We start from the raw sequence: 23,924 nt of genomic DNA, 5'->3' as shown, positions 1-23,924 counted from the left end.
AAAGAAGAGATGGACAAAAGGCAATTCTTTTAACTGCTAATATTTTACGTTTAATTCCTAAATTAACTACGGATAATTATTGATGATTATGAATTACTGATTTCGATATGAAGACAGGATCATTTCTGAGGTGCAACCAAATGGTATATTGACTTGGGTGGTTAGTCTGGGGAATGAAGAAAAGACCCTACAGAGGAGTGTGGCACAGCAAGTGGTGTCAAAGGCACAGGCTAAAAGAGGGTGTGGCTTGAACGTTTAGTTCCATTTCAAGGTACTGAGTAAACCCCAACATCCTCTGGGTTGACCACCTTAATTTTTAGGCAAAAGAAATGGAGAACACCAAATATTTAGCTTTTAGAACATATGGGCATATGGGTAAGATTCTACAAAATCTTACACCTGTGAGATTATCTAAGATTAAGTGAGGTAATCCGCAATTTCTAAAGGGATTACAATAAAGAAATAATTGCTGATTGCTCCCAAGGAATGCAGCACACATGTACTGACTGATCCAGTGAATTCTGCATACATCAGAACAACTTTAAATTCTAAAGACAAATGTATAATTTACTAGTGGTGACATCACATCGAACAATTTTTCATGACGTCCTGTGCTGTACTCTGTGTTGTGATAAGTGGTTTGTTCTTGCTTGAAGATCAATGCAAAAGAAAGCAATTGGCAACCATTTCAAAAGCATATTTCAAAGCCACTCAGCATGGCAGAGTTATCAGGCTTGTTTCTTTGTTGGGTGTGTTTCTCTAACACTATATCTTCACTTCTTTAGCATTAGGTGGCCAGGTTATATTTACAAAACTTTACTATCAAAAGAGAATGAAAATTTTCTCGACTGCTTATGACTTAATTTGATGCCTCTGCACTGGAATTTGAACGACAAGCAGAGTGAGCGCATGATTTGAATTGTCTTCTGCGTTATCAGCAGTGTGTGTGTGTGCATGTGTGTCTGTGTGGCCAGAAATTCTACACTTAATCTTTCATTAAGTTGAGCCTGTTTGGAAAGTCCACACCCTGTCCTGTATTGCAAATATAACAGGGAATAAAATAAGAATTTTTACATTCAGTTAAGTATCCATGGATACTCCTCTTGTGTCGAGCAATTTAATGAGCTCTAAGTAATTAGCACTGAGCTATAATCAGTGCTATGAATATACGAGAAAGAAGAGAAAGGTATTTATGTTGCGTCTTCCACACTTCATTAACTTCGTTAGCTTGATACTTATAATACTAACACTTAATGATAATGATCTGAGACATGTTGACAGGGTTTCATGACTTTATGGTATGTGCTATAAAGTGCTTAACTTGATTTGGCAGTAAATTATTCAACGTTCTAGAATACTAATTGATACTGCTGCCTTGGCCCTACCATAGACCACTGCTGAGCAATGCCTGTGAGCTACATCAGAGAGTATGTAAGATTTCTACATCAGAGAGTATGTAAGATTTCTGCATCAGAGTTCTTATGAATGATAAAAGTGTATTCTTGAATGAACTTTAGGGCAACTTTGAGAGACTTTTCTTTTATAGTATCTGTAACTTTTATTCTTCAAGAAATTTAAAAAAATGCATACAAAAATATTTCCCAGCATTATAAACCAAAAGACATGTATTTGTACTCTGTTGCATCATGTATCAAGCTTGTATCTAAATCAGCAGTTTTTTGAGATGGATAAAAGCATTGTACGATTAATGAGATATGTGTTTATTAAAATCTGTTATCATTGTTCTGAGATTTTAGGGTTTGCAGTGTACTAACCTGTGAACAATCATGTTTTAATTATAAAATAAACAGATTTTTGATACTAAAAAATATCATGAAACTATTTTTAGATGCATTCAGCATTCCAAAGAAACATCAACACATTAATGTCAACTTCATTTTTGTTAAAATTCTTTAAGCTGCATACTAAAAATTTCCCATATATAACCCACAGACAAAACCTATTTGTGTTAAATGCTTGTAAATAGATACATGGGGGAAAAAAAGTAAAAAATCATGTAGTACTGTATTTGCATTAGCCTCAATAATCATCCATTTTAGCTTTGACAGTTAAGACAAGCTGCTGAATGTGTTGGACGAATAGCTATAACTGAATGAGGATGAGTAATCAACACTTCCCCTTCGGGAGCCACTTCTGGAGCCTGTGCGAGACCCAGCTCTGGAGCCTGTTCGGGAGCTTGGGCCCGAGGACACATTGTAAGGGCTGCTAATACCTTTGGTAGACATGGAGGTGGCCTGGAGCATCTTCATTCCATTGGCTTCCTCCACCATGCAGTTATCCATGGCTTCTTTGTAGGAGATCTTCAGCTTGGTCTTGGGACAAGTGATGTTTTTGGCATAGCTCCTCGTGTCCTGTAGCCTCTGTGCACCACGACCATCCAGCCAACCCCTCCGGATGGCTTCTTCAATGGTCACCCGCTTGCCTGTTCCTGGCTCCAGTAGTCCCCCTGTCAGATACTGGAACTCTAGAAACCTCTGCCCAGCTTCATAGGGAAGCCACTTCTCTCTCATAGCCTCTGCAGCAGACATCCTCCTCCTGGTCTTGACATCCTCAAAACCAGTGTAGGCTTTCTGGGCTGGTTTCAGTTTGACAGCCATGTCTTCATCGATGATGCTCTGGTGTACAGCGTCTGCCAGGGACAGTCTCTGGCCATTTGCAGGGTTGATAATACCTCCAGTGCAGGCCTGTGCTTCCAGTAGCCGCTGGGCAGTGATAGTATCGACTATTCCGCGACGCTGCGCTTCAGGGATGGTTATCTTCTCCAAGGTTTCCGTGTCAAATATAGCGCCCACTGGGCTGTGGTCATCAAACATATCTGTGGGTGGGGACAGCGTGATGGAGACGCTGGCAAAGCGCTTGCGGACAGTTGGAGAAGATGGAGCAACCTGTGTAGGGCTAGTGCAGGTCATCACATCCTCTGCGCTGCTGGAGCAGATAGCAAGCTCTGCATTTTCGCTTTTGCTCATAATGACCTGAGCAAACTGGTTGAGCGTCAGGGCTCCAGTGCGATACTTCTCCAAGGTACTCTGGTCAATGATACCCTTGTTAAGAGAGTCCTGGACGTCATACTGGCTTCCAGTCCTGCGATCCACCACAACTAGTCTTGTGTTACCTTCCCCATCTGTAATAGAGATCTCTTCCCACTCACACTCTTGCTCAGAAAGCTCCAGAAACGTGTCGTAGTCAATAAGCTCCCTGTGGTAAGCTTCACGCACAGACATTTCTTTCCCTGTATCTGGGTCTACAATCACAACTCTCCTTTTGCGGACAGTGTTTTTTTGCGTGGTTTGTTGTTTTGGTTTCCTTTTGTCCTGCAGGGGCAGGAGAATAAGACCTGTCTTGGAGTCTGTGATGCACCGTTCCTTAAGCTGGAGATATGTCAAGTTTTCTTTGGTGTTGGGATCAAAGAAACCCTTTGTGTCATCACCATCATAAGACAGAACCTCATTCATTTCCTTGTCAAAATAGCCTCTCTTGTAGGCAACCTCCACATCAATGCGATGACTCTCTTTAGGGTCAATGAGACCACCACTGGCTATCTGAGCCTCTAGCAATCTAATACCATGGCCCTTTTCAATTATGCCCTTGTCAATAGCCTGGAAGAGTGAGATGATATTCCCTGTGTGTGGATCCTTGTACCCTGTGACAGCCCTCTCAGCAGAAAGCAGCTTGTCTTTGAATTCCTTACCCACAAGACCTCTCTTCCATGCCTCATCCACTGTCATGAATACATTGTTGACAGGGTCAATCATGAATCCAGAGGCTGCTTGGGCCTCAAGGAGCTCCAGTGTAGTACCACGCATAAGAAGCCCGTCTTTCATGGCCTGGTAGATGGGCATGACCCTGTCGTTGGCTTCATCGTAAATTCCAGCAATGCAGGTTGAACCATGAAGATATGTCTTCAACTTGTCCTCAATGTCTTGAGTGGTGATTTTACCCTGGTTTAAATCCATCATGTCTTTGTCACTGATCAGGTTAGAATCTCTGAGCTCTGAGACTGAAACCTCACCACGAATGCCCTTCACTGTCATAGAGGTCTTCTGTACAGGGAGGAGTAGCAAGCCAGTTGCCGATTCTATGCGACACTTCTGCTTCAAGTCACTGTAGCTAAGCATCGTTCCTGTTGCTGGATCCAAATAGCAGGCAGGTTTTTTGTTCAGAGCACGGTAAAGGTCTTCATCAATCAACATGCGATCAAGAGCAACATCTTTAGGTAAGAAAACACTCAACACCGGATCCAGGATACCTCCCACTGACTCTTGTGCTTGGAGAAGACGAAGTGCTACCTCCTTGGAAATACGACCTTTTTTGAAGGCCTGGCCCACAGACAAGAGCTTTCCACTGTATGGATCTTTGAACCCTGTGCTAGCAGCCTCAGCTGTAATCAGTGTATCCCTATCCTCTGTGTCCACAATACCTCTTGAGCAAGCTGCATCCACTGACATTTTCTCATTAAACTTTGGATCAATAATGTGTCCTGTGGCAGCTTGAGCCTCCAGCAGCATGACTGCACTCTCTGGGCTCAGAAGATTCTTGCTTTTGGCCTCTGCAATAGGCATTCTGCCTTGTGTGCCTTGTACAATGCCAGCAATGATACCTGTGCCCTTCAGATAAACCTGAATGTCTATAGCAACCTCATCCACTGTCATCTGGCCCTTCAGTAGCTTATCAAGTGTGGCTCTATTAATGATTCCACAGTCACAGAGTTGTTGAGCTGTAACTTTATGTCTCACACCATCAAAAAGAAGCTTCGAAGGGTCAACCATGATCACTTTCTCTTCAGTCTGGGTCTGCTTGGAGAAGCTGTCTGGACGTTGCTGCAGCCTTCTTAGCTCCCTCTCAAGAGCCTCCCTCTTTCGAGTCAGTTCCGAGACCTGCAGCTCTGAACTCTGCAGCCGGTTCTTGTATCTCTCCTCCAGACTCCTTAGCTCTGCGGTCAACCTCTCAACCTCAATGCGTAGGGAGTTCTTGTCCCTGTCCAACTTATCTTTATCTGCCTCGCACTGCCTCACCTCGCCTTCTTTCACCTCATACTGGCTTTTCCAATAGTTGAAGTCCCTGCGTAGCTTGTCCATCTCTTCCTGCAGGCGCTGCTTCTGCTTCAGCTCTGACTCCAGGGTGACCTTAATGCGACAGAGCTCCTCTTCACAGCGCTGCTGCTTGCCCTTGTCCTGATCCATTAGCTTCAGCTTGGCCAGAAGTTCATCCCTCTCTTTCAGAATCACACCGTATCTGGTTTGAGTCTCATGAACCATCGTGGATGTCTGAAAACACACAGAACCATTAGTCAACTAAGCAAAGAAAACAACTTGCCTGTGTGAAATAAAAACATAAACAGGTGAAAAGATGCAAGATAAAAGCATCAGCAAGCAACAAAGCAATCAGTAATCTTAGCTGAATGCAATTTTGATTTGCTAAATGCAGGCATGTAAGCAAGCTTTGGAAGCCTTGGCAGATGGCAAATTTGCATTTTGGTGTGAAAGAGCAATCTGAACAAGCAATTAGCACAAAGTAGAAATTCATTGTTTTTAGGGATATATTTATTGTGCAAATACAAGTTAATCCTCAAAAATACCTCCAGAGCTTGCTTTTGGATTTTTGAAATTTCCGCCTGTAATCTTTCCCTCTCCTTAGTCAGTTCACTGATAAGGGCCTGCTGTTCTAATGCCCTCTTATTGCTAGTTTGCAGCTGGAGCTGTAAGGCTGATATCTGGGCAGCAGTCTCATTTTCACTGCTGTCCAAGCTCCTCTTTAGGTCATCCTTCTCCTGTCTAACAGTCCTTAGCTCCTCCTCAACTCTAAGGCGTTCCTTTGTCAGGTTCTGGGTTAGGCTTTGAAGCTTTTCGATTTCAGTGGCATTCTCATTCAGCACACGACTCTTCTCCTCGATGGTCTTGTACAAGGTTTCGTTTCGCTGGGTGAGCTCACGCACACGGGCCTGTTCTTGCAAGAGCTGTTGTTGGAGAGCCTTCAGCTCAGCTGTCAGCCTAGCCACATTCTCCACAGTGGTCTTGTGCTCACTCAAGCTTCTGTCTAAGGCCTCTTGAAGGCTACGGAGCTCCTGCTCTTGCCTACGACCTGAAGCACTATTCTCGTCATGCTGGATCTTGAGTGTGCTGATGGTGGTCTTATACTCCATGCACATCTTATTTACTCTCTCCAGTTCAGCCTCTAGTCTCTTCCTCCTTGTAAGTTCATCTTGACTATTTTTTTTTTCTTTTTCCATCTCAGCCTCCAGCTCGTTGACCGTGGCCTGCAAGTCCTTGATACGGACCTGCAGTCTAACTGCATTCTGTTCCAACTTGCTTTTCTCACTCATTTGATTCTCTAATTCCACCTGGAACTGTTGCGATTCCTGCTGTGAGACCTTCAACCGGTTAATAACCTCCAAAGAGGTGGTATGTTTGGCCTGCAGTTCTGCCTGAGCCTGTTCCAAGTCATGGTTTTTCCTCTCTGAAGCTGCCCTCCTCCTGGTTTCCTCTGCAAGATTCTGTTTCAGTTGGGCAATCTGTCGACTCCTCTCCTCAAGTTCCCTGGTGGCATTTGCCAAATCCTCCTTGTACTTGAATTCACTCTCGCTCCTCTGCTGCATTAGGGCCTGGATCTCCACCTCCAGTTCTCTCCGCCTCCTACCTTCCTCTGTCCCTTTGGACCTCTGCTGATGCACTTCCTCCTCTGCCTTCCTATGGGTGTCCTCCATCTGGTTGATGGACAGGCGTAGTCTCCGAAGCTCCTCCTCAAGATCTTTCTTCTCATCACTAAGCCTCTCTAGCTGCATTCTGAGAGTAGCTGTGTCCTCCTCTTTTTGTTGTGTAACCTTAAGCACATTGGTCTTGGTGACGTGGATCTCAGATTCGTACGTTTGCTTAAGGTCACTAATCTCCTGATTGCACTGGGATCTTACCTTAGAGGTCTCTGACTCCGCTGCGCGGCGCCGCGAGGCCTCCTCCTCCAGCTGAATCTTGAGGCGTTCAATCTCCCGCTCCTTGTCCTTGATCGCCTTCTCAAAGTCAATCTTGGACCAGTTCAGCTCATCCAGTTCTTTCTGACGTTTCCGGATGACAATCTCGTACTCCTCCTGCTGGGTAGTGTATCGTTCCTCAGCCAGCCTCCTCTTACGCTTCTCCTCTTCGATTTGGTAGGTGAGTCGGGTAACTTGGTCATTCAGATCCCTCAGTTGGTTCTGAGTGCTGTCAAGGCTTTCTTTGGTAGTACTGTACTGTAGGGCGTTGGTCCTCTTAACCTCCTCCAAGGATATGAGTTGCTCTTTGGACTGGGTTAACTCCAGTTTATAACGGGCCAAAGTGTCCTCCAGGGTCCTGTTCTTCTGCGAACGTTCCTCGAGTTCCTCCTTCAAGCGTTTCAGCTCATCTTCCAGAAGTTCAATTTTGGTGTTACGCATCTAGTGGGGGAATGAGATTTTATATCCACATTAGACATGTGTGCATAAAAAATGTTTTACTGACATCATACACAGTCTATATATATGTGTGTGTGTGTGTGTGTGTAAATAGTCTTGACTGACAGTGAGGCCAGTTACAGAATACAAATGTAATGGGAAAGTGTAATTATAGATAGCTTTTATTGAATAAAACAATTTTGTTATCAAAAAATGTTTAAAAAACAGTGTTGTCTTGCCATGATTGACCTCTTTAAATTGTAACCTTCTGCCACACCATTCTGACCCTTATGGTTCTCCATGAGTCAAAATAAAAGCCCTGTTTTTAATCAACTTGACCTGGCCAACAGAGTACATACTAACATCAGCTACAAGGTTGATTACTCACCTTCAACTCCTCCATGTTCTTCAGCATCTCTCCAAGGAACTTGTAATAGTCACTTGAGCGTGTCAGGAGCTCTATGTATTGAGATTGCAGTTCTGCTGCCTATCGAGAATAGATCATAAATAAAAGTCAAGTTTTCACTGAGAGACAATAAATCCTATCAGCTACCTCAAGACTGTTATGCTGACACACCAATCATTTCTTTAGTAAAAAAAAAATCTGACTGAATATCATATAACTATTATAATTATTATAATTATATATATACCTCTTGTCTCAAAACAGTTGCTGGGGATTGAAGCATGGTTCTCTTGATGGGAATGTTAAGCAGGGTTTCCAAACCAGCACTGTAGGAGGCCAGCTGCAGCTCATAGTCCTGTAAAGCCATCAGAACTCCAGGTTAACACTGAACATAACAGCATGACCAGAATGTGTCATTCATTTAAGCCTTTATTTATTCATTTATTTATTTAGCTACTAATATAATTAGCATCCTGCTGTGTTCAGGTTAATGGATCACGGAAACTTAAACATTAATATTCTCGTTGTGGGCTGGAGCTTTACCTTGATAGATAAAGCACAAGTGTCAGCATCCTTATGCACATCATCCACTTTCTCCTTCTTCCCTTTTATCTCATTATGAAGCATCTGTGAAACAAACACAAAATGTTAAACAACCCCCCACAATCTGAGAGACAGAGAGAGAGAGACAGAAAGAGTGAGAGAGAGAGAGGGGGAGAGAGGGGGAGAGAGAGAGAGAGAGAGCGAGAGAGAGAGATACAAAACAGGCCTGGTGGACATGTTAAATGATGATTAAACGTTTTAAGTAAAAAGACTTGTGAACAAACCAAATAAGTTTATGGGGCTGATTGCTTTAAATTGTTCTTCTTTAATTTGATTGCTTTAATTTGTTGATTGCTTTAATAAGTTCTGGGTCTCCTAAGCGATTCTAGTCCAGTTGCTCTGTCTTTGTATGACTTAAGAACTCTGTGATGAGATCACTACTTTGATGAAACAGGCAGAGACCAGCAAAGACTGAGACACATCAAACCCTTGAAACATGTTAACATGTGTTTTACCAGGTCTCTCACAGGAACCAGTGACTGAACCCAGAGAGGGCAAGGTGACAGACCTTTTGCTTGTTAAGATGCTCCATTATGGACTGCACGTCATTCGGCTTGGCCGCCTGCAGCAGGTCTTGACGCTGACGGGCGTCCTGGATCCACTGGCTGAGCAGAGAGCTGCTCTGTTGAAAGTGCAGCAAGAGTTTCCGCTGCTTCTCCAGGTCCCACAGCCTGAACCAATGTCAAAACACACGCATACATACACACACATACACACACACATACACACACGCACACGCACACATACACACACACACACATACACACACGCACACACATATACACACGCACCCACCCACATGTACACACATGCACACACGCACGCACACACACACACACGCACACGCACGCACACACACAAACGCATGCGTGCATACATACACACACACACCCACACGCACACACATGCACACACACGCACACACACCATAAAAACTTTGATTAGAAAAAGAAGATGGTATGACCTCATGACCTTTCATTGGTAATCAAAACTAAAACACATTGATATTGTGACTCGTAACTACGTAATTTCCCCATTGTTGATCAAAAGTCTGCAGTTTCAGTGAACTTGCCTGCTATCAATCTGGGCCTGGATCCTGCGCCAACGGTCTGACATCTGTGACACCAGTTCAGCATACTTGGACAGGTCAACATCACACTGGTGGAACGAGTGGTCAATCTGACTATTCCAGTGCAATGCCTTGGCCAGGTCAGATTCCATAGATTTCAACACATCTCTCTTCTGCTCCAGATCAGCTTTCATGTGCTGCACGCCACACACACACACACACACACACACACACAGATCAGCAAAAGGATACACACTGACACAGATCTGTATTATGAATAATTCTTAGAAAACCTCCCCCAAATAATAGTTCCCACGTACACGTTAACTAAACGCACGTGAACAGAAACACAGACAGGCACAGCAGACAGGGAGATGTTAGCTCACCTTCAGAGTAGTGCAATAGTCATCCACCTCATGCAGGTTCAGGGAGGAAGTCTCCTTCTCAGTCAGTCGAGCCTCGTGCACTTTAATAATGTCTTCAGCGTGCATCATATTCTTGAGCAATGCCATCAGAGCAGTCAGCCTGAACAACGCACGAACAAACAAACAAACAAGTAAACACAAAAAATTAGTCTGACACTCATGAACCATGATGAACCATAATTAAGACAACTTCTACAACTAGCAGTTCTCTTGTAACAAGTCAACACCCCAGGTGCCCCTGTTCTGTACCACCCAAAAACCTCCTGAGAGTCCAACGCATTGTGATTATGAGTTAATCATGACATGAGGTACACCATACACGTTAAACAATGGTTTTAAACTTCATCATGGCCTTGGAAGTGTGCGTGTGTAGCTGTCACCACAGCCTTGGAGGTGTGTGTGTGTAGTGTGATCACAGCCTTGGAGGTATGTGTGTGTAGTGTCACCACAGCCTTGGAGGTATGTGTGTGTAGTGTGATCACAGCCTTGGAGGTATGTGTGTGTAGTGTGATCACAGCCTTGGAGGTATGTGTGTGTAGTGTGATCACAGCCTTGGAGGTATGTGTGTGTAGTGTGATCACAGCCTTGGAGGTATGTGTGTGTAGCTGTCACCACAGCCTTGGAGGTATGTGTGTGTAGTGTGATCACAGCCTTGGAGGTATGTGTGTGTAGTGTGATCACAGCCTTGGAGGTATGTGAGTGTAGTGTCACCACAGCGTTGGAGGTGTGTGTGTCATGTGCTGACCTCTGCAGGTAGGCGACAGAGAAACTCTGCAGGCTGCCCAGTTTCTGGTTGATGAGGTCCAGTTCAGCACGCAGGTACTTGGCCTGTTCCGGATCATTCTCCACTTCCAGCTGTCTCATCACCCTTTCCCTCAGCTTCAAGTACTCATCCCGTACTGTGTCCAGATCTCCATGGATACCCTGTGAGGATAAACATTAACAGTTAATATGCCACCGTCATCATTCGTCACTTCCTAATGCTGAAGACACTCTTAACTAACCGTATCTATTACTCTCAACATTTCAAACTCTGTAAATGTGTGTCACATCAAAACAATGAAGGAACATGCTCTCACCAACATCTGTATCATTCAACACTCATTAAACTGACCCATTTCTTAGTGTGGGCACATTTGTGTATGTGTGTGTATGTGTGTGTGTCTGTGTATCAGTTTGTAGGCATTCAAGGATAATCAAACAGTTAATCTGACAGAACAATTCACTTATTTACATCTGTTACAAAAGTAACAGATGTACATAATGCTATTCAGAGGACCTTGCAAATACTCAAGATGCTACGCATAGTCCACAGCTAGCTTAGCAAAAATATGCAAAGTTTGTCAATAAGATGTTATTTGGTCCTTTAATTATGCAGAACCAGGCCAGTGAGAAAAAAAGCAATGATCATTTAAGATACTCATGTCTTCATGTTTGTATGACAGTGGTATAACTGTCGAATTTAGACAGTTGTCTGTGTGTATTTCTTTACCTGCAGCACGATTAGTCTCTGGGAGCACTCCTGGATGCTGTTGTCTCCTAGAGGGACGTGAAGGTGCTGGGTGAGATCTCTCTCTCGCTGCTCCAGTTTGTTCCAGAGAGCACGCAGCTCTGTCAGTAGTGTCACGCTCAGGGAAGAATCCTTCTTCCTCCCATCTACCTCCGAATGATTCATTGACGCCTTCGCTGGCTCCACCTTCACAGAGTTGTCTGAATACAAGGAGAGAGGCCTGATTAAACAACACTCTGGTTTTGCCATGAAAGCACTGACACTAGTTTTCCGTATCCAAATCCCAAAGACAGACATAGTGGACTGACACTATTAGCATGGGGGGTGGTGGTGGTCACTGGGGGAGGTGGGGTGTCTTACTGTAGGCAGGTAACTGGAGCACTAAAGTGTCGTAGTGGTCCTGGGCCTTGGTGTACTGTTGCTCTATGGTGCGTTTGTCGTCGTCGCCGATCATCTCGGAGCCGGTGGAGTTACGAAGGAACTCCTGGTAGTGGGCCTCCAGACGCTTAATGATGTTTCTGTACTCCTCCGGACGCATGTTGGACAGCTGGGATATGGGTAAGATGAGAATGTCAAGTTAGTTTGTGTCTGTAATCTATTTCTCACAGTCACAGTGAGAAGGTTCTGTGTCTGTTTATCCACATATACATTTACTTATTTGGTGGAGGCTTTTATCTGAAGCGACTCACAGAACGAATACATGCTAAGCTGATGTGAGACAACAGAGCTGTTGCTGTTGACACTGTTACTATGGTGAGCATGAGCAAGTTGACAGGGATACTATGGTGAATGTTAAAGTGTATTAATTACCATGGAGACGGTGAGGGAGCTGATGTGTTTGATGTCTTTCAGACAATACTGCCATGAAATCAAGCTCTTAATGTTGACAAAGAGCTGGCTCCAGATGCCCATGATAGCCTCGTAGTACTTCTCATTCCTGTTAGAACCAACAAGGTATTCACACACTTATCTCTTCACACGATGAGTTATTTCATTATCTTAAACCAGTTTCTGATGCTTGTGTGTATATATGTGTATGTGTGTGTGTGTGCGTGCGTGCAAGCGTGTGTGCGTGTGTGTGTGTGTGTGCTGAACTCTTACTTGTCAGCCAGGCTAATGCTGAGGGGGTTTGGTGGTGGAATCAGGAGACAGACAGATGGTATGAGCATGTCCAGTCCTCCAGGCCCAGTCACCTGCCATTTACTCCGCTGAGAGTTATCTTTCAGGATGCCCTCATTGCCCTTAAGGATGCCCTTCTGTGGAACAGAGAGGTCAGAGGTCAGTATGGTCCTATCACATCTTATCTATCTGAAACCATACAGAGCATGGAGTATGGTCCTGTTGTTGTTGTTGCATGTGCATGTTTGTGTGTGTATGTGTGTGTATGTATGTGCGTATGTATGTGTGTGTGTGTGTGTGTGTGTGTGTGTGTGTGTGTGTCTGACCTGGTCTTGTTTGAAGTCACACAGGGCCTGAACTATGACTGTGTTGCTGCTCTTGTCTTCTGGGTTGCGGGGTTTCAGACAAACAATCTGCTTCGACTTGTTCACCAGCGTCTGTACCTGTCTCTTATTCTCCACAATCTTCTCCTTCTCCCTCTGTAAAAAAAAAACACACACACATATACATACATCAGTATGTGACTAACAAACTAATAAGAATTCCCACTTGAAAAGACTACCCACTTTTTGAGGTAAATGTTACTCAGTGTGGAAATCTGCTGTTTGTGGCTCCTCGTTAATTTCCAAGTATCACAGAGTCTTGATGCATCTTATTATGTGTTTTCCAACACTTTCATGAGGACGTGAAGAACAAATCATTTAATGTTCTGTTTTCTTGCAGAATGAAATTTAGGAGCAAAACACTAAAAAAATAGCTCTGCAAAAATGTGGAGATCTTCTAAATAAGAGGAAAACATTTCTATTCTAGTTTTCTGAAGTCCATTCTAGTCATATTAATTACTTATATTTATGAATTCTTATGATTAAGTATATTAAGTATATTATATTAACTTCATTAACTCTATCTGGGCTAAGTGAGCACTGATACAGAGCGGCCTTGTTAGCACACACAGCTATCATAGAGGTTACAAACACAAACCTTTGCTTATCAGGACAAGAGGGATGACTCATTTGTTTGAGCTTGTTCACAGAGAACAATTTACCATACAGACTCTTACATAATGCCAGTACACTGGAAATTACCTTTCAACCCACATGTGAGGCACAAAGCCATTTTGTTTTCACATTTCTTGGTCTAAATCATGTGTGAATGTGTACAGTTTATGATTTTTAACCAAAACAGATGGCATCACATAAAGTGTATTTTTGTGAACTTTCCTCTGTTGTGAAGGGTGTTTGGGGTAGCCAAAAGAATGTTTTCAGGTTTCTTTCTCTCCCTTAATTTAATTAATTTACTGTCCAAATCCAGTGTGCCTCTGGATACTGCCAGGTCTGATGGAACAGGCATCAAATTTTGTGCAACTGCAGTTCCACTTTCTATCCATTAGAGGGCTCTTTCTCTGTCACAACTTTTATCCTCAACATGAACTCTCAGGACATTGTACAATTTTATAATGTCATATTTAAAAAAACCCTAAGACTAAAGGCTTAAGTCAGGATTTGATGACTGTTAATAATTTGGAACCATTCAGCTAAACATAGTTATTTCTGTGAAAGTGTTTTATAAGTGTAAACTGTTCTGATTATGCGTTTAAATGTTGATCCCTCGATAATGAAACAAACATGTCATGACTTATGATCAACATTTGGCTCTTATTTCTTCAGACCAGGTTTCCAAATACCACACCCTATATCATAAATATCACAAATGTCACTGAGAGGTTTGAAAATATTCCTGCTCTGTCCTGTTTCGCAATTGTTCACAAATGTCACAACTTATTGCCAACTAAGCTGCCATCTGTGTCAAATTCTCTCATGAAGTAAGAGAACGGACAGGTAAGACTATGTAGGCTTCTTTAATGGTAGGACCATTCTGTCAGTTTCTCATGGATAGCATATTATGGGATTACGCTCAAAAATCCTACCATTCCCGCACATTCGTTTTGATGAATTATGCTTCGGTGTCCAATTCTAGAACATATTATGCATAATTTCATCTAAAAGAAGGTATATTAACATCCATTATATTATATGTAAATATTTATATTAACATTAAGAATCTATATTAACTTTGTTCACGATCGTGTTACCTCCAGGTTTTTCAGCATCTCCAGGAGGTCCTCCAGACTGGTGTTCTTGTCACAGATGAAGCTTTTCCTGATGACCCCATGCAGACGCTGCAGCTTGCTGTATGTCTCGTTGGCTTCCTTAAAGAACTGCAAGACGGAGGCACATGCAAAATAACATTCATAAACAAAGTTCTCTTCTCTATCCTCTGTATGAAGGCAGGTATCACATCACAAAACTCCACAGCTTCTTAAGTTCAAAGTATTCCATAATAACTGACAAAACGGCCACTTTGCAGGGTAATAGAACCAACCAGACATCCAGTGCACTCACCTGGCTGTAGGCGGCGTTTTCCTTAAGGTGAACGTCAATGCACTTGGTGATCTGCAGCAGCCAGCTCCACTGGGTCTGCAGTGTGTCCATGTAAGCCTGAAATAGAGACCAGAAGAATCCCTTGCATCGTTTAGATGTTCTGCATGGAGAGCTTGTGGTTAACCAAGAACAGGGACCAATCGCATCTCACATTTAGCTCAAGTCTGTTGTGAGTGAACAGCACAGTCTGAGAGACTATCGGTATTGATATGCACAGAGATGTAGAGGAACAGAGAGAGACTATCAGTGTTGATATGCACAGAGATGCACGGGAACAGAGAGAATATCAGTGTTGATATGCACAGAGTTGCAGGGGAACAGAGAGAGACTATCAGTGTTGATATGCACAGAGATGCACGGGAACAGAGAGAGACTATCAGTGTTGATATGCACAGAGTTGCAGGGGAACAGAGAGAGACTATCAGTGTTGATATGCACAGAGATGCACGGGAACAGAGAGAGAATATCAGTGTTGATATGCACAGAGATGCAGGGGAACAGAGAGAGAATATCAGTGTAGATATGCACAGAGATGTAGAGGAGAAGAGAGAGAATATCAGTGTAGATATGCACAGAGATGTAGAGGAGAAGAGAAAGAATATCAGTGTAGATATGCACAGAGATGCAGGGGAACAGAGAGAGAATATCAGTGTAGATATGCACAGAGATGCACGGGAACAGAGAGAGAATATCAGTGTTGATATGCACAGAGATGTAGAGGAACAGAGAGAGAATATCAGTGTTGATATGCACAGAGATGCACGGGAACAGAGAGAGACTATCAGTGTTGATATGCACAGAGATGCAGGGGAACAGAGAGAGAATATCAGTGTTGATATGCACAGAGATGCAGGGGAACAGAGAGAGAATATCAGTGTTGATATGCACAGAGATGTAGAGGAGAAGAGAGAGAATATCAGTGTTGATATGCACAGAGATGCAGGGGAACAGAGAGAGAATATCAGTGTTGATATGCACAGAGATGTAGAGGAGAAGAGAGAGAATATCAGTGTTGATATGCACAGAGATGCAGGGGAACAGAGAGAGGAGTCTGTTGGATCTGACCTCTATTTTGTCGGAGGCTGGGTGCTGGTTCTTCAGTAGGCTGTCAACTCTCTGCTTCAGCTTGTTCAGTTCTTTCTCTTTCTCCTCTAGTTCACGCATCAGTTTCTGACAGACAAAACGATGTGGATGAGAGGTTCACCCAGGACAAAAAAAAACCCAGATAAGGCTCATTTCATTAAACACGTTACTGCTATCTGTACTTCTGAGCTGACACACACAGCTGTGTGTGTGTGTGTGTGTGTGTGTGCCTGTGATCTTACAGAATAGCTTTCCTGTTTCTGAGGAATGTAGATGTCGATGTTTTTGTCTCCCCAGTCAAAGACCAGCTCTTCTTCTTCTCTTTCATTGACCCACATGATGGCTTTAGAGATCTCTCCAATGATCCTCTGGAGTTCCTGCAGATGTGTCGTGCGGTTGAACGACATTTTCTGGAATGACAGAGAAAAAAATAACAAAATGTCAAAACGGCAAACTGTGGCCTCACTTACATTTTGTTGAAGCGTATTTTCATCATATTATGCTTTGATAACATAGAATAAATAGATAAAATAAACAATAGAGAAAACATAGAGTAAAGCGCACATTGCTTTTGTATGTTAATTATGATTTCTTTACCTGTAGGCTGTCCCATTCCTGCTCAAGCATATGGAGGCCAGCTTTATCTCCCTTCTGCATCTGAGGGGATAAGAGCACGTATTTAATATGTGAGGAGTTTTCTGTGTGTGTGTGTGTGTGCGTGTGTGTGCATGTAGGGGTATATGTGCGTTTATATGTGTGTTTATTTTGGCCTGTGTTTTTGTACTGACCAGCTCATCACGGGCTCTGTCCACCTCGATGCTTCTCTGGATGGAACTGTGGAACTTGTTATGGCTGAGCATCTGCTGATCAATGGTCATAGCGTCATCACCAAAGGGAGCAGTCTCAATAAGACGCTGCAGGAGACACAGGCGCGAGCACGAATTCAGTTACGATACAGTCAACATAACATACACACGCGTGCCCCTATACACACACAAACAAAAACACAAGTGCGCACACAACACACACACATGCACGCGCAAACACACACTCGGTTGTCTGCACGTTTGTTTCCATCCTGCTAGGAACGACGGACAGTGTGGAGAATTTCCAGGGGATTTCACACTCAGGATTAACATTGTCTCTGGCGATCTCTATTCTATTCCTGCAGGATATTACACGCACCACAGGAAGTGCAGGTATCCGGCCAGAGGAATTTTTTGTGCCTGTGTTCCTCTACTGAACTGATTCATAGTTTCCATGTCTCCATGAGACTTGTCAGTTTTCCCAGTGTTTCACCATTCTGAGGGGACACGGGGTGCAGAGTAGCACAGCAACATGTACAGCTGGAGAGCATCAGAGACAGATACCATCTCCTCTGATGATGTTTGGTGATAGATATCCTTAAAGCACAGAACATGTTTATATTGCGCTGTGTATTCACTCAGATCTTTAAGTTAAATTACTATGACTTGATTGTGATTGTGACTGATATGTTACACGTAGATAATGACCTTTTTTTCCACCAAGCTCACATTTAGAGAAGGCTGTGTAGTAGAGCTTTGATAACCTCCCATAATGGCACTTACAATGTTCTACACATAATTACAACACCACACAACATGCATTCATGATTTTGTTCAGCAGTGAACCTTTCTTTTTTTTTTTAAAAAATTTCTATGTGATAACACTACTTGTCTACAGATGGCAGTAGTGACCAGAGGCTGTTTTCTGTCAGTCTACCAATCTTTAGCCTACAACTATTCCAACAATCCCCACCCCCTCCCTTCCGCCCCCATCGAACCGCAGCTTTAAGCATAGATAAGCAACCTAACCACTTTAGACCGGAACAAACAGGGTGTGTCAGTGTCTGTCCTCCCTCCCCCCCTTCTTTTGCTCTCCACCACTCCCTCCTTTCCCTCTTCCTCTGCTGTCATTTGTACTCCCCCACAGTGGGAGTGCTTTGCTTTGGGCGGTTGCCCTGGCTTAAGGGTGTTGGTTGGAGCTAAAGGACTGGTTCTGAAGTTATGGGACAAAAGTGTTTTCACAGCAGAGCTACTGTAACTATGTAGAGCTGATGTTGGTCCCTGTACAAGAACAGGAAGAGATACATCCACCGGTCATGTCAGTGAGGTGTTTATTATTGATGAGAGGACCTGAAACTGTAATATACACACACACACACACACACAGAGAGAGAGAGAGAAGATGATGTTTCAAACAGACCTGGAGGTATAGCCAGAAGGCAAAATGAGGGGAAAACTTATTAGAACAATTGTTGTGAGGTTAAGAAAAAGACAAAAATGATCAATACAATAAGAAAAATTCATTGAAGAGAGGAAAAAAAACCCCACAAAGGTTGGTGATGACTGACGGAGTGACGTACCCAAACTGTGAAAGAGTAGCAGACGGAGAAATTGCGAGAGAAAGAGAATGAGGGAGTGGTGTGAAAAGAGTAACAAAATGAGGGAGAGGCACAGTACGGCAGGGAGTGTCTGTCACGGTGTGTGTGTGTGTGTGTAAGCAATATGGACTTACGCCATTACCAGCAACAATGACTCAGTGTCTAGTTCTAGGTGACTCTCTCTCTCTCTCACTCTCACTCCATTTTCCACTATCTCTGCTCTAGAATTAGCGAGGTGTCTCATTTCAGGAGCTAAGAATGTGAGATAAGCAAATATCACGCCACTCACTCCCCCCACCTCACACACACACACACACCTATACACAAACACTCACTAACACACACTGTCAGAACCAGTCTGGGGTCGCGGGGGATGAAACTTTGCATGCGGGGCTGAGTTCCATTGAGGTGTTGTCATGACTTACTGAGGCAGGCAGAAACCTTTCTGCTCTGAGAGCAGAGGGAGGCAACAGGGAGAAAACTGCTCAAAACCCCGAGACCAGCGCTGGCAGGCCTCCAGAATCTGCAAATTCAGTCAATACGGCTCCCCTTGACAACAAGCCAAGAAATGTATATCTAACCCACTAAGCAGTCCTCACACGACCTGTAGTTGGTGCTTTCTGTGGCTCTCAGTCATTTTTTAGTTGTTTTAGTTTTAGTTGTTTTTTTTTTTCCCTTTTTTTTTTTTTACAACGTGATCTAAAACAACCTTTATATGTGTCTGTTAAATCAGTGGCATGAGCTGTTCATAGTGGCCCTGCTCCAACAAATTATATCAACAAATTATATCATTCCCCAATCAAAGTCCGTTACCATGGTGAGCTGTTATGACGGTAAACTGCTAAGACACAGTGCATCAACAGATGGCCAGTCTGACAGACAGGTACATATCCACTGTGCTAAGGAAATACGACACTGTTTTGACTCACAAGGGGGGAGAAAAAGAAACTTAACTCATTAATTTTGTGGCTTTAAGCACTGTGATGCATTCCTGAATGCACAAAGATATACATCAGACAGCAATCTTTGGTAGCAAAAAAACCCCAAACAAACACGTTACTGAATGCTGACTTGTCAACATGGTGTGTTCCACAACACCATATTCAAAGGAGCTGCCAGTTTATTGAAATAAGTAAGTAATAATATCTAGACAAACAAGCACTGTTCAGATGAATGTCAGACAAAACTGCACCTACTGTCATGATCCTGTGCTTTAAGATAAGTTATTCAAGTAAAACAAGCCATTTGTTTGAAAACAGTAATTTTTTTGCCCAAACAGTTTCTAAATGAAACGTTAACTATTCTTTAAAAACCTGTTTGGAACAATATAAGAGGCATTAAAGAGCTTTAAAAGAATTGTTTGATGAAAAAGAAGAGATTATCATTAACATCTACCTTGTGAAAGAGTCAAGACCTGAGCAGATTTCAAATTAGCTTTAATAGTCTGGGACTTTTGTTAGCGAGGTTGCTAAGACTGTTTTACAATTTTTGCCAAAGTCGCCATGGAAACATTCAGATCCTCACCCTCTGCTGAGCTATCCAGGCCAGCGCGTCGTTCACATTCCTCCCCGAATCGTCCCAGCTGGAACTGCCACGGCTCTGCCTCTTTATGGTCCCTCTGATGGAGCCATAGATGTTCGCCTGAAGCTCCTGACACTGGTCCAGACTAGAGGACAGGAGCGGCAGGGCAGATCATTTTCAGTGTTTGTCTCTCTTTCTTTTTCTCCAATTCTCTGTATAATTATAGTTCTCTCACTCCTTTTCTCTCCCTCTCTCATTCTCTCACACCCACACAAACACGCACTCACCCACACATGGGCGCGCATGCACACACACACACACACACGCAACACCACACAAGGGTATACTCCTACCTCCGTATGGCCATTTCATTGGGCAGTCCTGCTTTACTCAGCTCCACACAACAACGTTTGAGATGTTCAATTCCCTCAGACGCTCTGACCATGCACCTGTCTACCTCCACCGTAGGTGCCCCCTGAGACAAACAAACAAACAAACAAAAAACATCAATGCTACTGCTACTGCAGGCACACCCAGAAAAACATCAACACTGCTGTTACTGACACACATACAAACACTAATACACACACATAACCCCCCTAAAATTTCACCCACCATCACAAACCTCATACTACCCCATAATACAGTTAACACACATCTTCTTTAAAATATAATCATAACACTTCAAATACTAATATTATGGTTTTAAGCTCTAAGTTCCTAACCTCAGCCCATACAGTACATCATTACTTTTCTCAATAAACACATGTCTCTAGGAAATCTCATTATCATTCTTTATCATTATGGAGTGTATAAAGCTATAAGCACGGCCTTTGAACTTGTCTAGTTGAGAAGAATATTTGTCCTGAACCAACACCCTAATAGACTCATTCATTCATTCACACTCAACACACCCACTGCCAGAGACACCGTTTCATTTACACTAACAGAACTGACACAAATGAAACATTAAAGCACGTCTATGAACAAGTCTGCTCCCACAAAAGAAGTCATTGTCAACAAATTTCATATATGCTTCAACTTGTCATGCATCAAAGTCCTCCACCGTTTCAGCCTGTATGGAAACCCTTACGGCAGTAGACACCAAGAGGACATGTTTGTCCTTCAACCCTTCCATTTCTGCAAGTTCTTGAAATCATACATTTACTTATTTCACTCATTTTTGTAATTTTTTGTACACTGGGTAAATGAGCGAGTTTTATATAAACCGTGAGTGAAAGTTTATATTTGCCCATACAGACTCTCTCAGAGTTGATTTAACTCTCTCTCTGAGTAAATTCAACACTTGTGAATGTACTGTGACTTGCTGTACGAACTATTCATATTGCCATGATCAAGCAACATGTTAACTGTGTCTGACCACAACAGTCAGGGTTAAATAAGGTCAGCATTTTTGTAGCTTGTCACACAGTTATGGCCCTAGCCAATAAATGCACAGGATGCTATCACTGTGATCCTGTCCAGCTGGCCCAAACTAATGTCAGCACACAGACGATCAGTCACCTTGCTTTCGATTACGACATAATAAAAAAACTAACTATTTATTTGACAATGCAAACATTGCTTCCAGAAAATGTATGTCTATATGTGTTTGTGTGAGCGAGAGAGAGAGAGAGAGAGAGAGAGAGAGAGAGAGAGAACAGTACTCACAATAGTAAGCAGTTCTTCAGCCCTCCTCAGGTTGTCCATGCACTGACTGTGGAGAATGTCCACTTTCCTCTGCATTGAGATGGACTGCATGCTATACTCAAAAACATACAGACCATCAGAAACTCACTCCTAAAGTCTGCTGTCTTACATATCTGATGTCTTTACTGAGTGACAAATCAGCTTAACATTTCAGTGCAGTGTACCTGAAATTGATTTGTGACAATCTGCATCTTATACAAGTCAAAACCACATCACAGCCTTTTTATTAAGAGGAGAGAGAAAGTAAGAAAATTCAAGTTTATCAAAGCACATTCAGGAGTGTAAATCAACTTTTTAATCTGTAAATATTTTTATCAATATTATTATTATTATTATTATTATTATCTTATAATACTGTGTGGTCCATTAACGTCAGTAAGGCACACTTAGTTGAATGTTATCCTTTGGTAAATCACTGAGATACTGAGGATCTCCAGATCTACAAGGTAAATCCCAGGACTACTCCCTTTTTAAATTACCAGGGGTTTTTGTTGTTGTTGTTGTTGTTGTTTGGTTGGGGGTTTTTGAGATATATATATAGAGAGAGAGAGAATTCATCGTCTTGTCAAAGCACACCCATAAGTATACTATATTTATTCGTTTCAAAAGATACTGGCAAATGTATGGACAAGTCATAATAAAACACCATTGTTTTCATAAAAACACTCAAATTACCGGCTTTGAAAACATGGCTCAGTTTCAATATATCGCTCAGTGCAATCTATCTAGAAACACAGCCTAGATTTCAAATGACTGAAATAAAACACTCAACTTTTTTATGCATTTGCCATCCTTTTGATATCAGATAGCTATTAGGACTAGACTGCCACATTTACTATTATGAAGCAAAAGTTCAGGCTGCAAGAGGAGGTAACAAGAGTTAAGTCAGACATGCGCTTTAAATTGAAGAATGTCTCAAAACAAGAACATTCTTAATTCTCAGAGTTCCAGTAGGTTTGTGCGATTTGACAACAGGTTTACTGAAGCCAGAGCAGGCCCGCCTGCTTACTCTCTTCCACCTATTTCAAATAAAGCTAATACGATATTTTGTGAGCACAGGAATTGAATAAGTGTCATTAACTATAAAAGTTACAGTGTCGCAGCACAGAACCCGGGCACCGAAAGACATATGTAAATATTACAAAAACAGAATGGAAATCAAACACAGAATCAATACCAGTTTATTTCGTGTACATACCCCCCACCACCTCCGCCACCGCCGAGAGACGTCTTGGAAAAGGAGTACGGGTATTGTACTCCATCATTGTAGTCCATCTGGTAGCTGCTGCTAGTCATGAAAACCTGACCGTCGTTCCGAGGTATGGTATAACCAATGGTGGTAAGATCTGGTCGGGAACTACTTCTCCGACTGATTGGCGGAGCCCTCGGTTGTGATCCATACGAACTCATTTCTAACACAATTCAACACCTGTTTCACCCGAGACGAGAGAAAAAATATCTTCTACCTGAACTGCGCACCTCACCCGTTCACCGTCTGCGCAGACACTGTCCACAAAATTGGAAAGAGTTCCGCTTTTGGATTCAAGGCCACGCCTCGATAAAACATTATTCATGCCTTCTCGACAGTCTGTAGAAGTTTTTTTTCGTTTGGGATGGGTCATAAGTAGCTGTCAATAGGCGAACAGATTATACCGAAGACATTTTCACATTTTCCCACGAAATTCTTTCTCTGGTCGTGACCGAAAGGGTCAATTAAGGTTTCTACGTGAAACTTTTGTCGGTCACACATGCCCCGAGAAGTCGACTCAGAGAACTCAGAGAAGTCAGTTAGAAGCGTCTTTCTAATGATAAACCTTCGGGTTAAGACAGTGTTTAGCTGTGCGTTTAATATTATGGGCATACACTGATACACTATTACAGAAACGGCTGTTGTCATGTTCCCAAATGTTGTCATCTGTCGAAACATAATTAGTATATGCTTCCACCATTAGCATTGGAAGCAAACCAAAGCCACCTATTATATAACAACTGATAAGGAGTATGTTTGTGTGTGTCTGTGTTTGATGGTTTGTTGTGTGTGTGTGTGTGTGTGTAAGAGAGAGAGAATAGCAAGCCACCCAGTCTGAGCCAAACAAAAAAGAATCACTCATGGAGTGAGTTAATACGTGTGTGTGTGTGTTTAGCACAGCAGACCAACACCCATGTATGGAATCTCTTTAGATTGCATAAAGCTGACACACACCCTTTCTTGT

General features: G+C 42.7%; 1 protein-coding gene across 2 annotated transcripts; it reads right to left on the bottom strand.

Annotated features, from left to right (window-relative positions):
• Positions 1 to 1,538: 1,538 nt before the first annotated feature.
• dspa (desmoplakin a) lies at positions 1,539 to 23,198 on the bottom strand. 2 transcript variants are annotated; one of them, XM_030774404.1, is made up of 24 exons: positions 22,910 to 23,198; positions 21,673 to 21,763; positions 20,355 to 20,476; positions 20,005 to 20,146; positions 16,865 to 16,990; positions 16,674 to 16,733; positions 16,319 to 16,486; positions 16,059 to 16,163; positions 14,955 to 15,050; positions 14,645 to 14,770; positions 12,879 to 13,031; positions 12,535 to 12,689; positions 12,244 to 12,370; positions 11,794 to 11,980; positions 11,416 to 11,633; positions 10,669 to 10,847; positions 9,885 to 10,023; positions 9,502 to 9,695; positions 8,938 to 9,100; positions 8,370 to 8,453; positions 8,074 to 8,181; positions 7,809 to 7,907; positions 5,597 to 7,423; positions 1,539 to 5,285 (listed from the first exon to the last, which is right to left on the bottom strand). In XM_030774404.1, exons 1-24 carry the CDS (start codon positions 23,119 to 23,121, stop codon positions 2,070 to 2,072), a joined length of 8,097 nt encoding a protein of 2,698 aa, XP_030630264.1. In that variant the 5' UTR covers positions 23,122 to 23,198; the 3' UTR covers positions 1,539 to 2,069. The 2 variants fall into 2 exon arrangements, with proteins under 2 accessions (XP_030630264.1, XP_030630266.1); XM_030774406.1 differs by having other exon boundaries at positions 6,926 to 7,423.
• Between the last annotated feature and the right edge of the window lie 726 nt (positions 23,199 to 23,924).

This window comes from Chanos chanos, chromosome 5, assembly GCF_902362185.1.
Source record: "Chanos chanos chromosome 5, fChaCha1.1, whole genome shotgun sequence".
Classification (NCBI taxonomy): Eukaryota; Metazoa; Chordata; class Actinopteri; order Gonorynchiformes; family Chanidae; genus Chanos; species Chanos chanos.
This window is presented reverse-complemented; position numbering and strand designations above follow the sequence as displayed.